Here is a 16,625-nt window from a genome sequence, read left to right as displayed (position 1 = left end):
ACCACCGCAGCACTTCCCCAGGGGCCCCCACGGCGCGGGGGCGACGTGCTCACTTCTCCCAGGATGAGTAACAATCTTCCCAATGGCAGTTGTCTCCTCACCTCTTTGCCTTCGCACATCTGGCTGGTAATAAAACCTGCCTTTTAAAACAACTGGACACTGTCCTGTGCCCTTATGTGTATGAACTCACTTGAACACCACAACCACCCTATGAGATCAATACCCCCCCTTTACAGGCGAGAAAATGAAGGAAAACACAGAGGATGTGTCCTGTGCCCAAGGCTACACAGGCAACCTGGCTTCACAGCCCAGGAGCTGAACCCATAAATAGGAAGCTGTTGGCCCCAGAGCCATCTTAAGTAAATATGAGCGTAATTCAGGGGTCCGGCATTGTGAAAGGGGCAGAGGGAGCCGGAGGGGCTGGTACGGGTCACCACACATGGCGTCCGGGACTCCATCAGGAGGGGGGCACCCTCAGGAGCTGTCTGCCAGCCCACACGAGGGAAGGGGCAGACAGACAGGCCAAATGAGGGGAAAGAAGAAAAGCTGAGGAGGAGGAGTGGAGAGGAGAGACACTGCCCCGGCTGGCCACAGAGCTCGGGAAAGCAGACAAGCTGTTCCTCAGCAGGCAGCTAGGGGGGCAGGGCACAGATGGTGCGAGGTGGTCGGGAGTCTCCAGCAGCCTTCGATGCCTGGGGTCTGACCAGGCACATGGGCTCAGCAACCCCCTCCAAGGGGAGTACACGGGGAGTGCCTTGCGTCAGCATGTGTGGTAAGAGGAGCAGGGGAGGGAAGGCTGCCATGCCCCTGATGCTGACCTCAGCCCCCTAACTAACTAGAGCCCCCTCTCCACCCAGCTGCCGCTTCTCCGCCGGTCAGTCTTGCAGGCAACTGGCCCGTTCCACTCAGGAACTAGAGAAAGGTCTCTCCCAGTCTGTGGAAAAGCGCCATCACATAGATGTTCTGGAAATTCTTCTTTAGCTCTCAAGAATCCAGAGCTAGTTCAGGTTGGGGTCAAGAACCATGGCTCCAGAGTTAAGAAACATCCACCGGGCTGGAGCAGTATCTTGAATGCAAAGCCAGCAGATACCACACCCGTGGCTACTCCATGCTAAGTCCAACGCTACACAGCATCAGCGGCCAGCTGTCAGCGGAATGTCCTGCCTCTGAGGCTCTGGGCAGAAGCCTTCCTTGCCTCTCCTTAGTTGCCAGTGGGGGGTGTCCACGCTTGGCATTGTGGGGCTGGCGGCTGTGTTATTCCCAACTCGGTCTCTGACTTCCCGCGGCACTGTCCCTGCGTATCCAGGTCTTCATACAGCATTTTCCTCTTCTCAGGAGGTCCCCCCTTATATTGGATTAGGGGCCCACCCTACTCTAGCATCTGAACCTGATTTCATCTGCAAAGACTCTATTTCCACATTCACAAGGACCAAGGGTCAGGACTTCCAACATATGTTTTAGAGGAACCCAGTTCAACCCAATGTTCTAATGTATGTTTGTTGAATGGAAGAGAATAGTCACCCTTTCAAAGCAAGCAAGAGGCAAGACCGGTCACCTCAGCAGCTCCTCCTTCAACCCCATGGGGCCTCTTAGAGTCCCAAGCTAAGTCACCTGAGAGAGGAGTCTGTGGGGCCCAGGGCCTAGGTCCATGGGATGAACGGCAGAACAGTTACAGAGGCCGTGAGTGGCTTCCCAGTCCATGCCAGGAGGCGTGGGAAACAACGGTGGTGTGTGAAAGGCCTCCGGGGGGCCGAGAGAGCCGGAGACCCCTCCACCTGCTGGGATCTGCTCTTCACAGCCCCTCCTCGGCGGGAGGAGTCTGGGGGGCACAGGCTGCCGGCAGATGAGCTGGGGCGAGACAAAGCCACCAGCCCACTAGAGAGGAGCGGCTCCGAGCAGGGCCCAGAGCGGGTTGCTCCCTTGCGCAGAGGCTTGGACAGGGTCTCCAAGGTCTCAGCTCTGCTACCCTGCGGCCTGTCCTACACATTCACGAAAAGTCCGCCTCCTCTACATCCCCCCACCTCCTATCAGAGGGAAGTCACACGCCTCTGCTATCGCCTCGGTGCAGGGTTCCCCTCCATGGCTGTCACTCAGGAAGCGCCTGTGTTTTTGAGGTTTGCCCAGCTGCAGACAGTCTGTTCCCCCAGCAAGATTTCCTGATCGGCTCTTGGGTGACCCTGAAGGCCGTCTTCCAAGCATGCCGGGCCCAGAGAGGCATCAAGGTCCTCTTCCATCCATCAGCTCCCACTTCAGAGCTCAGCTTGGCAATGCGCTTAGGCCCTGGCAGTGGGGGCAGCAGGGGCAGTGGGGGTAGAGGGTATGTGGAAGCTGGGCCGGCCCACCGTGGTGGCGCACTCCTCCCTGAGCCCAGCCATCCATCCCTTGCGGCCGCCCGCCTTCTCCTCTGCAGGCCAGAGCGGCCAGGCCCCGAGGCAGCCCAGTGACCACAACAGGCCTTTCAGCATTCCGCCGCATTCGGCCCAGCTTCTCCACACGCGTTCTTGGGGAGGCACCTCTCCCTGCCGTTTTTCCCTCTTGCACCTGCAGGCGCTGTGACCTGACAAAGATGTTAGGGTCTGACCCTGCCCCTGAACAGAAGCCATGCCCAGCAGCCCCTGGGGCACCCAGACACAGACCTCTCCTCACAGTCTGGGCGGAAGGCAGCACCTTCTCCGGCAGCACCAAGGACCCGCTTCTTGGACCTGCATTTCTCGGCACTGTACACGGAGGGGACTCAGGAAATGCTGGGAGGCAAACCGTCTGTCGAGGCCAGCCCAGGGGGCGTGGGGGTCTGGGGAAACAGAGGTCATCGGGCAAGGGCAGGAAGGGAATATGGCAAGGTCTCAGCCCAACTCTCAGAATCTGGGCCTAGCGGGAGCTGAAGGTTTTAGGGAAGCAGGGCAGAATATGCCCTGGAGGCCCTAGGAGCATAGCCTGGGGAGGGGTCTACCCCTGCAGCTTGCCCTCTGTGTGCTCCAAGCCATACCACCTGGGTCCAGGCCCCCAGTACGATAAAGGAGGAGCGGTGGGTCACTGCACGCGCTTGGCGAACGGGGCAGTCAGGCTGCTCACACCAACACCTGGCTGACAACGGACACCAGATGACTGGGCATTTTCCAAGGCGGGGGGGTTTGCGAAATAATTAGAGCAGGGCGTCTGGACAAGGAGCAGCCAGAGAACCTTCTGAGGGACAGACTGGGAGAGGCAAAGGGGAGAGGCCACTGAGAGAATGCTGAACACTGGATATGGGTACCCATTCCACCCTGGACAGCCATGCCCCCTCCACTCTCGTGGCAACGGGCCACCTTCCTTCTGAAAGCTGAAGGGCCCCATGACTGGCTTGACTCTCGGGATTGGATCCAGTGGGTCTGGGGTCCACAGATGTCCTGGAATCCTTCTTACCAGCCTCAGGGCCTCCTGCAGACCCTCTTCCAACCCCTGATCCCCTGGTCCTGTTTCTGCCCACCAAATCCTACTCTCACCGCCCAGAGAGTGGACCTCCCATCGCACTTACAGACTTTGTGTTCAGAAAGCCTTGCAAGAGCTGGGGCAATGTGGCCCACAGGAGACGCCCACAAAAGGTAAAGGGTTGCACCAAGACTGAGCAGTAGTCAGTGACCTCTCAGTGATGAGCTCGTGGTGATTTCTACTGTCTTCTCTGTATTATTAGTTCCTAATTTTCTACAAAGAAAACACATCCTTTGTAGAACGAGAAAGATTGAAAACTAATTATGTTCTTCTAAGATATGATTCTAACCCTTCCATCTTCATGATGTCTTTTCTGATCTACCCAACCCAGGATAATAATTTTTTTTTTAAGATTTTATTTATTTATTTGACAGAGAGAGATTACAAGTAGGCAGAGAGGCAGGCAGAGAGAGAGAGGAGGAAGCAGGCTCCCTGCTGAGCAGAGAGCCCGATGCGGGACTCGATCCCAGGACCCTGAGATCATGACCTGAGCCAAAGGCAGCGGCTTAACCCACTGAGCCACCCAGGCGCCCTGGGATAATTCTTCTTATTCTGAATTCTTATTAGGATCAGAATTTCCAAGGCCTAGCCTGATACATTCAGTGGGTTGGTGTCTCTTCACCTTAACTTCTCTGCCTTCCCCTCTACCCCCAAAGCCCCCAGTTTTGAATCCAAAGAGCTAAAATAACAAGTCCTAACTGGCTGCCAGCTCCATTCCCCACGGATCCCCATTCCGTGTCCAAGGACAAACTCGGGTCTCTTGTGAAGACCCATGTCCATACAAGGAGGTGAAAAAACCACCTCGGGCAAGGTGGAGAGGCGAAATGGCCAGTCGCTATGGAAAACACAGTGGACTCCCTTAAAAAATTAGAATGTAGCAATTTCTCTTCTAGGTATACACCCAAAAGAACTGAAAGGAGGGACTCAAGGAGGGACCTGGGCACCCATGTTCACAGCAGAATCATTCACAATAGCCCAATTCGGCGGATGAATGGATAAACAGGCTGTGGCGTACACACACCACGGAGTACTAGGCGGCCTGGAAAAGGAAGGAAATCCCGGCCCACACTACCACATGGACGAGCCTTGACCACGTTATGCTGACTGAAATAAGCCCGCCGCAAAAGAACATGTACTGTAGGATTCCACGGCCATGAGGTACCCGGAGTAGTCAAAGTCACAGGCATAGTGTGGAAGGGTGGTTGCCCGGGGCCGGGGGGTGAAAGGAGAGGAATGGGGAGTCGTTTCACAGGGACAGGATCTCGGTTTTGCAAGGTGAAAAAAATCTGGAGACAGATGGTGATGGTGGTTGCACAATGATGGGAAAGGTCAAAATGGCCTGTTTTATATCATGTCTATTTAATCACAAGTAAGGTAATGAATTAACTGGTTGTTTAAGAGGAAAGCCCTGCCCTCAGGAGCTTCCCCAGTGGGACCAGATGGGTTATGAGGCTGCTGATCCCACTGCAGTGGGCATGGCCCGACCTCACTGCTGAGGGCTGGACAGTCCCTGAGGGGCAAGCACCGTATCTTTTCTATCTATTCCTAGGCACATGTGGCAAAGAGGGGCAGCACAATAAATGTGGGATGAATGAGATAATAATATAAAGGCCACTTGTGTCTATAATTGGTATAGCGTAGAGCTCAGAATACTTTTCTTAGTATCAGGTCTGAGACAGGAATGCTAGGCTTAGGGACCGTCCCTTATGTGGTCGGTTCCCGGGAATATGACTGGAGGTAAATATTTTTCCTTTCTGCCCCCAGGGTGCACAATCCACCCACAGGTATCTGAGCATCAGGGACGCTGTCGTGAGGCCATTGTAATTCAGAGCCGCGCCGCAGCTGAGCCAGACTCCAGAACGACCTGGGGAACACAGCCAAGTCCTTGAAGGAGACGGGAGAGGAGATGATAACCTTAAAAGGGGGAGGTTCAGGAGAGGCTGGGGAGAGAAGGAAAGAAAGGGGGAGGAGGGAGGAGAGGGAGCCCTCCCCAGCCCCCTCCACACATACCCCCCCCCCGCCACAGTTCGGGTTTGGCTGTTGTTACCTCATTTCCACCCCCTGAGTTTGCAGCTCTTCAGCCAGGCCCCCTGAGAATGAGGCTGTGATTCCAGCCAATAAGCCAAGACCCGCACTCCATGGAGAACCCCTCTGGGGGTCCAAACAGAGGAAGCCAAGTGAGGACCAGCGCCCCCTGGAGGAACCAGCTCTCCAGCCCGCCCCACCATCTACAACCTCTAAAACAGCAGGGCTCCCCCATGAGAACATGTCATTCAGGTGCCAAGCTATCTCTCTCAGTTGGGACCCATAGGGCAGTAGCGTATCCTTCAGTAGCCTCTCCAAGCTGGCTTGAACGTTCCCTGCCCCCTGAAACCTTTGGGGTATTGGTCACCTGACCTTGACTCTCACTGCATATCCTGCTCCGCCTCCAGAGGGCAGACAGTCTGCAGCTACCTCCCAGGTGGGGGGGCCTGGCAGCGGCTTTCCATACTCTACCTCGTCTCCCCTCCCAGCACCCTGTGAGGAGTGAGTCCTGGGGCCCTCTCTTAGGGGCTCTGTTCCTTTGTGGCTTTTATTCTAACAGAAAAATTGAGTGGTAAGTTTTGTAATATCTATATATGCTCGTAAGAATGCAAAGCCCTAACCCCCATTCCTTATGTGATTCATTCCCAATTTACTGATTGACCTGCTGTTTACTGTATGTCTTCCTCAAGAGAAAGCAAGCTTCCCAACATCAGAGACAGTGTCCCTCTTAATTCCTATCTCAATCCCTGCCTCTCTGCCTACTTGTAATCTCTCTCTGTAGCTAAGTGTCCCACCAGTGGAAGCAGCCACTGAATGGATGAGTGAGGGAACATCACCATCTCCATGTCATAGATGAGGCACCTGAGGCTCGGGTTAGGTGACTTGCCTGAGTTCCCACAGCCAATACGTGGCAGAGAAGGGTGTGACCCAGGCTGCTCCACACAGACATTCATCTTGCTCTACAACAGTGACATCTTGGCAAGGGTCCCCTGGTGACAGCTGGGTTCTGGCAGCATCTGTAAGTTTACTGTGACCCACGGGAATGTGCTACGTGCTTCTAGGGCCAGCCCCTTCCTCCCACCTCAGCGCCCTCCTCCCAGACAGAGGAGGAGGCCTCTGGCATGCTGGAGGCCTTTGTCCCAGGAATGCGGGGAGGACAGCGCAGCCTCCCTCTGACCTTCACACTGCTCTGGCTGTAGGAGAGGCAGGTGTCTGGGAGGAGAGGACTGGGAGGAGGGCCCTCAAGCCACAGGTCTGACACCCCAGCCACCTGGTCCCAGCTGCCCTGTCCAGGCAGAAGGGCTAAAACAGCTCTACCTGTCAGTACATGTCAGACAGGAGAGCCTGGGGACTCCAGGGGTGGGGGGTGTCTCCAAAGGTTCCTGGGCCCCTGGCCCACCTCAGTGCATTGCCAGTGGCGGCTCAGCACCAAAGCATCTGACAGGTTCCCGGCAGGTCCCAGGGGCAGTTATCTATCGGGCACCAGGAAAGGGGGAGGCCACAGAGGGCAGTGGGGGTCTTCTGTCACCCCTCCCTGCCCAGGCCAGACTCTCTCCACCCATTAGTCTCCTGCCCTTCCGCAGATCCAAGCCCAGTCTGTCACACTGCAGGGCTGATTTATTTTTCTTGTGGCCTTGTTCTCGGTGGGGGCTAGAGAGCAGCATGTCATCACCCTCTCTAAATATTATAACTCCGCAGAGAATTGACAAACGTGACTCATCACCCTTCCACGCTCCAGCTAGAGAATCCCCAGGCCTTGCTTTGTTGATAGGAGTGTGATAATCATCACAATAATAGCAGTAACGACGATAATCACTGCTCCCAATTACTGAACACGTGGCCAGGGCCAGACACAGCGCTAAGCGCTTCGCTCACGCCCTTTCATCCGCTCTCCACAACGCTGCTAAGTTGATATCCTTCCTGTCCCATACAGAGGAGGAGACTGAAGGTCAGAGTATCAAGGCCCACCACTTGCCCTGCTCACATGGCCAGGGGACAGTGGAGCCCAACTAACCCCAGGCCCCAGACCTAATCAATGCACCTCAAGCCCAGCCCCAGGGTGCATTTCTATACCTTGATGTCACCCCTCCACCCACTACCAGCCCCACCCCCAAGTCCAGAGACTAAGTGCGCGATGTGTTTCCATCAAGACCTGCGGCCACAGCTGCTCACAGAACAGGAATGATCCCCACGGGCTATTTGCATCTAACTGCTCATGGTTGGGTTATGGTGTGTACCAACCACAACCAGCCTGGCAATTTCAGAGTCAGAATTATGTCTGTCCCTATGAAAAGGGCAGCGTCATGATTTTTCTCCCCTTTTATCTGATAGCTGCATTGATTCTTAGCTCGTCTAAAAACAGAAATACCCCTCTGGGGGCTTGTTGTGTGGGGGGGGTCTGGTTCTTGCCACATGGACACTCGGGCCACTCTGTGATTAGGGTATTGTTCTTTTCTTTACCCAAAGTCACAGCCTCCCCTAGGAGTGGAAAGATGAGGGGATGTCTCCCCAGGAGCGGACGACTCCTTATGGTGGCAGAAGAGGCCCGAGTCAGCCCCTCTGCCCCAATCACCTTGCTGGAGAGCTGGGGACCCAAAGCAACGGAGGGGCAGGAGACGGAGGGGTGAGAGGGCCAGGTGCGGGGCAGAGAAGCAGAAGTGGGCAGATGTGCTAGCCCAGCCAGGCTGAGAACCTACGCCTTGCCTGCCACACTTTCTGAGCTGGGAATTTTCTGCATTCCCTACGTGTTCAACATCATACTTTAGCGGAGTCAGCCAGATGCTCTGCCGAGCTGAGAACAATCAAGAAAAGCACCTTTTGTCCGTGCTGTGCTTGGAACAATGCCAGGGCCCCTGAGGCTGTGAAGACGGGACTGAGAGAGAGTATCCCAGAAGCGGGTAGCACAGGGGTTCCGGTGTGTTGGCTCCCACCTGAACTTTGGGCCTCCAGGATGTGTTCTAACAGGGAAGGCTATTTCTTTAAGTGTCCTAGAGTCCCCCAGACTTCAGGGGTTGCTAAACAGGAAAGGCCTCTGGTGGGTCCATAGTGTCTGTCTGTCTCTCTTTCTCTCTCGTTTTCTCTCTAGAAGCCAAACCTCTCTCCAAAGTCTCCCCTTGGCTGGGGACTTCCTGAGATTCCTTCCCACAAATCCTCATACACACTCCTTTCTCCTGGGCATGTAAAAAACACCTAGTAAGGCTAGGTAAGAATTCTGATACCGAAAAGTTTCCTGGGGGCAGCCCCACTTAACCAGCTCTAGGATCTTAGACAAATTAACCCCTATGCCCCAGTTTCCTGCAAAATAGAGATAATAGCAGCACCGACTTCTTGTATGTATGCTGTGGACTCGGCAAATGTTTCAAAGTATTCAGAAGAGTGCTGGGTTAAAGGAGGCACTGGATGAGTATGACTGTTGTTGTGAGTAATTTTTCTACCTTGTGGGGGCAGAGAGGGGTGTGAGAAGAAGTGGGGAACCAACATGTCAGCATGACCTGCCTAATCCCAGGCCCTACTCTCGTCTCTTGAGCGGGGCTCAGCGGAGCCCACGGCCCCTCGGAACGCCTCCTGGGCAGGCGTGCAGCAGCCTTCTTCCCACCGCTGGCAATGCTCTCCCTGCCCGACAGTGAACATGCGTGGGCTCCAGAGGGATCAGGGTACCCCCAAAACTGAGGACACAAGTGTTGTTCAGGTAACCTCTTTCTCCCAAAGGCTTAGCATCTCTTTTGGAAGATGGATACAGGACACAAGGACAAACAACAGTCTTGGATTCCGGGGTATGCTTGGCAACTGGGCAATTGCGCCTGAAATTCTGATGATTTCTACATGAAAACTGCGTCCTCCCCACCTCTGCAGCCATCAGCCTTGCCTTGAGTGCACATTTATCAGCGTGTGCGTGTAGGTGTGTGCACCATTATTCATTTTATTCCATTTAATCCCTTTATGAAAATTCAGCCCAAGCCTCCAGAGGGTTCCCTCTACACCAGCCTTGGAATATTTGTGGGTCCAAGGAAAACCTGCCCAGGAAGAGAGTCATTCTCTTAAAGGCAGCCTCAGCAGCTCCTTTTCTGGGCCTGTGGGATGATTCCCGGGCTCTCCAGGAAGCCATGCTGCAGGAAGGCCACTGAGCCGCTTCCCGTCCCCACGGAACTCCGAAGCCAACTGTGCACTCTATTAGGCTACATCTGTTTGCACGGGCCTGCCGTCAGCAGCTTCCCTCTAGAGAAGCGGCAAATGTGCAGTAAAAGGGGCATGGGCTCCGGGGCAGGCTGGCCAGAATGCACCGCCCTTTACCATTCCTGGCTGAGTGACCCTGGGCAAGGGTCTTAGCTGTTCTGAGCTTAATCTCTAAACGAGGAATGTTGATAAGGGAGCCCACCTTGCAGCATGGTCAGGAGGACTGACAATGAGGTACGTAATGCCTGTCACACACCGGCTCAGAAGGAATGGAAGCTGCTAGATGAAAATGGAGATGATAATAGCAACATGCAGGTCCCAAGCTGGCTTTCTGTCACCCTTGTTAGGCTAGGAGTTTCCCCGAGAGCTGGTGCTACTGCTTTCTCTTTTCCCCTCCTTCCTTCCCTAGCTTCTCCCTGGGGCCTCCCCTTAATAATTCACTTCACCAACCTCGAGGGTGCCACGTGGCTGGGGCACCCCAGATAATATACCCCAAAGCCACAGGCCACACAGTCAGATCAGCCACAGACCTCCCTTGGAAGGGCAGAAAGTGGGGATGTTGCCTCCCTGGGGATCAGTCCTCCCACCCTGCCCTCGCCCCCCAGCCTCATTCCTACCTCACGTTGTCATGTTTCTGGATGTAAATCTTGTGGAACATCATATCCTCCTGCTTGGCATTGATGTCTGCTTTCATCTCCATGGCAACATGACGGGGCAGGACAGACAGCAGGAGCCGCTCCTGGGGAGGGAAGCACATGCTTTCATCACAGCTCCCTCCGCCTGCCTGGCAGTCCCCTTCCTTCCCCAGGCCAACTCCTCAGCGTCTGGGCCCCCCCCCCACAGGGTCCTGGAGAACCCCTCAGGCTGGTCTGAAATTCAAGGAGCGAACACTCATGTGGGGGTGAGGCCAGGGTGATGCCTCAGGGCTACTTGGACTCTTCTCCCTGGGAGAAGAGTCTCAGGTTTTCTGTGCAGGTACTTGGGGAGGAGCACACCTGGTGAACCAGCACTGAGCCCCCTGGAATCCTGGATGTCACCTGAGACCACGTGTAACCACAGGCAAATGACTGAACCTCTCTGAGCCTCAGCTTTCCCATCTATAAATAGGGAGGGGGCTGCTGAGAGCACGACATGAGATTCACTCAATTAGTCATCAAACACATACTGAGCTCCAACCATGTTCCGGGCACCATGCTGGTGTCCCCAAGTTACGACTGTGGGAGGGGCAAGGTTTCTCCTCCACAAAGCTCCCAGTCTTGTGGGATTACGCAGTACTACGGAGCACTGCACAGGGGTAACTGACCCAGGCTTGGGGGAATGGGGTGGCCAGAGAGAGCTTCATGGGGACCAGAAGGATGAGGTTGGGGTGTTCCATTTCCACGTCAGGGATAGTACTGGGGGAGGAGGAAAGCACACGGACTCTGAGAACCTGAGAGAAGCTAAGACCTGTCGAAGAGGAGGAGGGAGAGTAGCAGGGAGAGGGGCCAGGAGCACGCTGTGGAGGGGAGGGTCCCGACTTCGCCTCCCTTCCATGTTCTCCTCCCAGTCCCGCCTGCTGCCAGAGGTCCAGCGGCCTCAGGAATGGGCGACCTCGCCCTGTGCCCCGACAGCCCACTACTCATGCCAGGTGCTCTGCCAGCCTAGCTCACAGACGTCTCCCACCTGGGGCCCTTCAGCCCGGCTAGCCCAGGCCTCCTCATTCTCCCGTCACTCGCCCCTGGATGCCGGGCCCCCCGCCTTGTGTGGCCCTAAGACTCGGCTCCTGTTCCTGCATCTTTCTGGTTTCTCTCCCTCCTCCCACCCCCCACACAGCGCATCCGCGCCTCTCTCCTCTTTCTGCTCACTCTCACCCCTCCGAGCACGGTTTCCACCTGCTCCTCTGCCCACCACCCCCTACCCCCTAGACCTTGTCCAGGCTCCGTGTCTCCAGCTGCCTGCTCTATGACTGGCTACTGCAACCTTGACACCACACCCAAAACCACCTCCCCTTCCCAGGTTTCTATTCCCCAGTGGCTCTTCAAGTTCTTGCCTTTGCCCGCGTCAGCCCCCATCCTCCTGGTCAGAAGGTCAATACCCCGCCCACGTAACTGCTTTTACTCTTCAGAACTTTCCCTCTGAGATTCATCCCTGTCCCTTTGGCCCCAGGCGCTGTCCAGCTCTGACCAAGTCCTGTGGATGTGGGCTCTCGGCCTTCCTGTTCCACGGCCCCCTCCACTGCCTGCACGTAGTTCTCTCACCCAACTGTGGGATTCTGGCCATCCCATCCCAGACAGACAGCCCCGGCCCCACCGTAGCTCTCCTCGCTCCCTATATGGCCCCAGTCTCTCCAGCACACTGCCTTTGTCATGCCACTCCCCAGCTCAAAGCCTCCAAAGCTTCCCTGGGTTCCACCAGCTGCATCAAATGTGCATTCTTCTGGACCCAAAGAACCCACGCCTCTTTATTTTCCACTACAACCTCATTCTACCTGCCCTCTTTCCCGTGCCTGACCTGCTCCCATCAACCCAGGCCTGGCTGCCATTCTCATCCTTCTGAAGCCCCTCTACCATCCCAGCCTGGCTCTCACAGGTCTCGGCAAGCTTCAAGTCCTCCCAGGCGACCAGGGCAGTCCCTGCAGCAGCTTCTGCATTCCAGCTTGCTGCCTCTGATCCACCATCCACACTGCAAGCCAGTGAGTGATCTTTCTAAAACATACACCTGACCCCATCACTGCCCTGCGTAAAACCCTCCTGTGCTTCCCGAACCTTCCAGAACTAGCCCATAAGCCCAGCCTGGCCTCAAGCTTTCCATGATCTGGCTCCCCTCTACCCCTCCCTGGGCCCAGCACACAGAGCTCTGTTCCAGACACAGTGAACCACGAGCTGCTTCCCAAGCTCCTGGCAGTGTTTCCTTGCCTTTGCACACAAGCTCATCTAGAATCACCATCCTCACATATGCTGGGACCCTCCTTCCTGGCTCTGTTTCCTGTGGGGAGGGTCCCGGCTCTGGCAGAGGCATCCCCCACCACTCAGGGTCTTCCTTCCAAGTCCCTGATCACTCACTATGTCATGGTCTGTTAATGGGGTCTCCCTGCAGCGCATGCAGTGAGACAGCCCCAAGGACGGAGCTGTGTCACGCTCAGCTCCACAAGTGACAGCCTTGGGCCTGGAAAACACTGGTAATGCATTGAAGGTGCTCACTGATGTTCTCAGTCTCCCTGAGCATCAGTGGACATGGCCTTCAATGGTTATTTACTGAACTCTCAGTAAGCAGTTCCTGGTGACAGACAAACAAACTAAAGGAGAATTCTGTGGAAATATAGTGCAGCTGGGGGAAGGGGTGCTCTCTATAGTTATATCTGGGAGAGACCTTCCCACATTTCTAACCACTTCTGGGTCTGAGGGTCGGGGCATGGGTGCAGATGGCTGGACAACAGTTTGGAGTCCCACCATCGGGGGCACCTGGGAGTGCCACCCCAAGGACCCAAAGAGCAGCACCTTCTGCAGAGGGTGGGGGAGGCCCCAGAGCTGCTGGGCTCTGGCTGGGTGAGGAGTGCTTGTCCCCAGGAAGCACTCCTCCCCTCCCTGCTCTCTTGGCTCAGAACACGGTAAAGCAAATGGATTTTCTCCTCCAAATCCCTGTGGGTTTGCTGGAACGTCCAGCCTGTCCAGGGCCAGTGCAAATCAGCTGTGAGGAGCTGTAAAATACGCATTTTACTGGAGAAAGAACAAGGCTCAAGAGTGACAGGGGACATGACAGGGGACACTCCCTGACACAAAAAGGGAAGAAAGGCACCCCGATCTCAGATGAGCGATGCCAGGGCCTGAACTGGAACAAGAGATGGCTCCTGAGGCATGGAGGAGCTCAGGGTAGGGGACAGAAGGGCAACAAGCTTGTCAAAGAAAGACAGGGACACCGCCAAACATGGGGTTCATTCAGGAGCCAGACCAGGAGTTCAGAGAGGGCTGAAAGATTGCCTGGGGCAAGGCAGGCCTCCGACTGGACAGCATGAGCTGGGGACTGGCAAGACTCAACGGCCAGAGCAGCAGGGCTGGACGGGAAGCAGGGACAGGCCAGGCAGCTGCTGGGGCAAGGTGGGGGAGGGGTGCAGTGCTGGCGAGACACCGCAGAGCCTCACGCCTTTGCTCAGCCATTCGGACTTGGCCAGCCCGTGTCACATAACTCCTCGGGAGGCATCCAGACGGAGTCAGAGACCCTCTCACACTGGGGTCAGACTGCTGTGCACTTGGGGTGTCCCCAGCATGCCCTCTGGGCAAGCGAGAAGGGTGCAGGGGACCACTGCTGTCTAGGCTTTTGTCTCCCTTGTCCCCAAGCTCAAAGGCAGCAGGATTCCACTCACATTTGTTAGGTAGACATGAATATAAGGAGAGAGGAGAACTTGCTTTGGAGAATTCATCTCTCAGAGCCACACCTAGTCCGAGTCCAGTCGGGACCCTGTCACCCTGCTGACCTGCCCTTATTCTCCCTGGAGTCACACAGCCCCACCACAGGGGCTCCTGTGAGCTCTTCAGCTCCATCATGTCCCAGAGTCCCCAGAACGCATGTGGTTCACATGCAGGAGAGGGCACAATGGTCTGGAGCCCCAAAGAGGATGCCGGGCAGCTGTAGGGGGCACCCTGACACAACCCTCAGTCCTTGCCCGGCTCCCACCCAAGAGAGCACACAGGGCCAGCTCCCTCGGCCCCAGCCCTCTGAGTCTGTGGCCCGTGTGAATGGCTTTCTTCCCGGCCCAAACCTTTTCTGAGAGTGAGGTTTAGGGTGAGACAAGGTCCATCGTCCTTTCTCTGAACCAACTAAACCCCAGAACTCGGCGCAGAGAAAGTGCCTAGTGGGGGTGTCCCAGGGGCTGACTGATCCACCTCCTCTCCTCTCTCCCAGGGAGCACCTTAATCCCAGATGGGAACACTAAAGCTCTCAGTGCTCCCACTCATCAGCACTAGGGAGGGGGCAGAGCCCACTCTGGTGCCCAGGGCCTGGGTGATCTGGCTTGTTTGCAGCCCACAGGTGGACACTGAGGAGGCAGTAGGCAAACTCTGAGGTAGAGTTTTCTCCAAAGCCTCCATAAAGCATTCCCACAGAGCCAGAAATGCTAGGCTCCCTCCAGGGAAAACATTCCCTTCTGGCTGGGTCCCTGCCCAGGGAGGTGGGGCTGGGCAGCTCCAAGGAGCACGGTTGGTGGGGAGACAGGCAGCTGGGCTGAGGCAGGTCTGGGGCCTCTGCTCCCTGTAGCCATGAAAGGACAGGAGGGCCTCACCTGTTGCTGGTTCTCCCGTTGTGAGTGGAGTCGTGCCTGGATGCACTCCCGGGTCTCCTGGAAGGCCTGTCTCTGGGAGACCTCAGCCGGGTAGTGGGTACAGACACCCACGATGTTGGTGCAGGAGAAAATGAGGACATTGGAGACAAGCTGCAGAGGGAGAGATGAAGACACGGAGCTCAGGCCCAGAGCAGGCACCAGTCATGGGAGCCCCAACCCTAATCCTCCAGTCCCAAAGCGTGGAGCTCCCAGCTTCCACATTAGTGCACATGCATACACACACACACACACACACACACCCCTACCTACCTATGAGTTAACCAATGCCAAGGACACCCAGCCATGGCTGGCCAAAGGGAGTAGCCATGCATCATAGGTCAGGCTCTCTGACTTCCCTGAAGCCCAAAGCTTGGCTGGCCTGTGACAGGTGACAGGCTGTGGCCCTAAGGAACTAAGTCTCTGAAGAATCATACTGTACGTGCCCATAGCCCCAGCGATGAAAAGTTCAGCATATCGGTAATGCTATGAGGGAGCTGTGTATACACTGGGGCTGGCAGGGGCATTGCAAAGAAGGTTCCATAAGGGTCACGGGATTTCATGTTTTGAAAGTGTGACAGAGTCCAGCATAGGACAAAGGGCTGCCCATTTGCAGAGAAGCCTGAGATGGTTATTTTTATATTAGCTTATTATTCCCCAGGATCAACTGCAGAGAAGCAAGCAGTGCTGGCTACCCATGAGAAGCCCAGCATTGCACTGACTCCTCTGGGGACTGAGAGAAGGAGAGGATCCCTGGCCAGGAGGGGTCAGTGTCAACGGTTGGTCCCCTCTCCTCTTCCTGGGCTTCCATTCCTTCTCTGCACCAGCTGGCGGGCAGCCACCATCGCCCTCTGCTCCGCACTCATGCCCTTCTCTGTGCTGATGGAGATGTGTGTGTGGAAAAATACTACTGCCCCTCAGGTCACAGAGACAAGGTTGGAATTCTTTGGAAAGAAGTATTTACTGAAAAGCTAAAGGAAAACAGAACACAACACTACACACCCCACAAAAGCAAGTTTACATAGCACATTTCAGATCCTGGCAAAGGTGCTGTCGAGACAAACTTCTTCTTAGCAGGTGTAGCTCCTGGGGTATCTGGGTAAACTTACGCTGGTCCTGCCCTTGCCTCAGGCCACACAGGACAGAAGCCACGCAAAGATGTTCAGGCTTCCCCAGACCCATCACTCCCTCCCAAAACTTAATTCTTAGTCTTCACGACAGAAGAGAACCCCAATTGGCCCCTGGCACCTTCTGCTATAGCTCCTGAAGCTTTCTGGGAGTTCAGTGCCTGACTGTGACCTGGTAGACAGTCTCCCCATACCCTTCTTCCAGGGGCCTCTTTGTCTCTGGAACCTAGAAGTCCTGTCCTGCACTCAGGTCTGTGTTTCACCTGAAGGTTTTCTCCAGCCCAGCTTTGATGTATGCTGACTCTGCCCAGGGTCCTTGGCCAGCCTAGGCCTGGAGGCCATGTGGGCCCCATGCTGGATGTGGTGCCACGTTTCCTTGGAAATCTCCTATACCATAACTGTCCCAATCCGTCAATAGAAAGAGAATTTGGGGGCACCTGGGTTAAAGCCTCTGCCTTCAGCTCAGTTAATGATCTCAGGGTCCTGGGATCAAGCCCCGCATTGGGCTCTCTGCTCAGCAGGGAGCCTGCTTCCCCCTCTCT

The 16,625-nt window shown here is 55.6% G+C and overlaps 1 protein-coding gene across 2 annotated transcripts in view; it reads right to left on the bottom strand.

The window, feature by feature from the left end:
• ADCY5 (adenylate cyclase 5) overlaps positions 1-16,625 on the bottom strand; it is a 148,116-nt gene that overhangs the window by 47,254 nt on the left and 84,237 nt on the right. For both annotated transcript variants that reach the window (XM_044252198.1, XM_044252199.1), the window contains exons 2-3: positions 14,921-15,070; positions 10,284-10,405 (exon numbers count right to left, since the gene is read on the bottom strand). In XM_044252198.1, coding sequence (XP_044108133.1) covers positions 10,284-10,405; positions 14,921-15,070 — 272 coding nt within the window. The remainder of the gene's footprint in view (positions 1-10,283; positions 10,406-14,920; positions 15,071-16,625) is intronic.

The sequence above is a fragment of the Neovison vison genome, chromosome 6 (assembly GCF_020171115.1).
Source record: "Neovison vison isolate M4711 chromosome 6, ASM_NN_V1, whole genome shotgun sequence".
NCBI classification, from domain to species: Eukaryota; Metazoa; Chordata; class Mammalia; order Carnivora; family Mustelidae; genus Neogale; species Neogale vison.
This window is presented reverse-complemented; position numbering and strand designations above follow the sequence as displayed.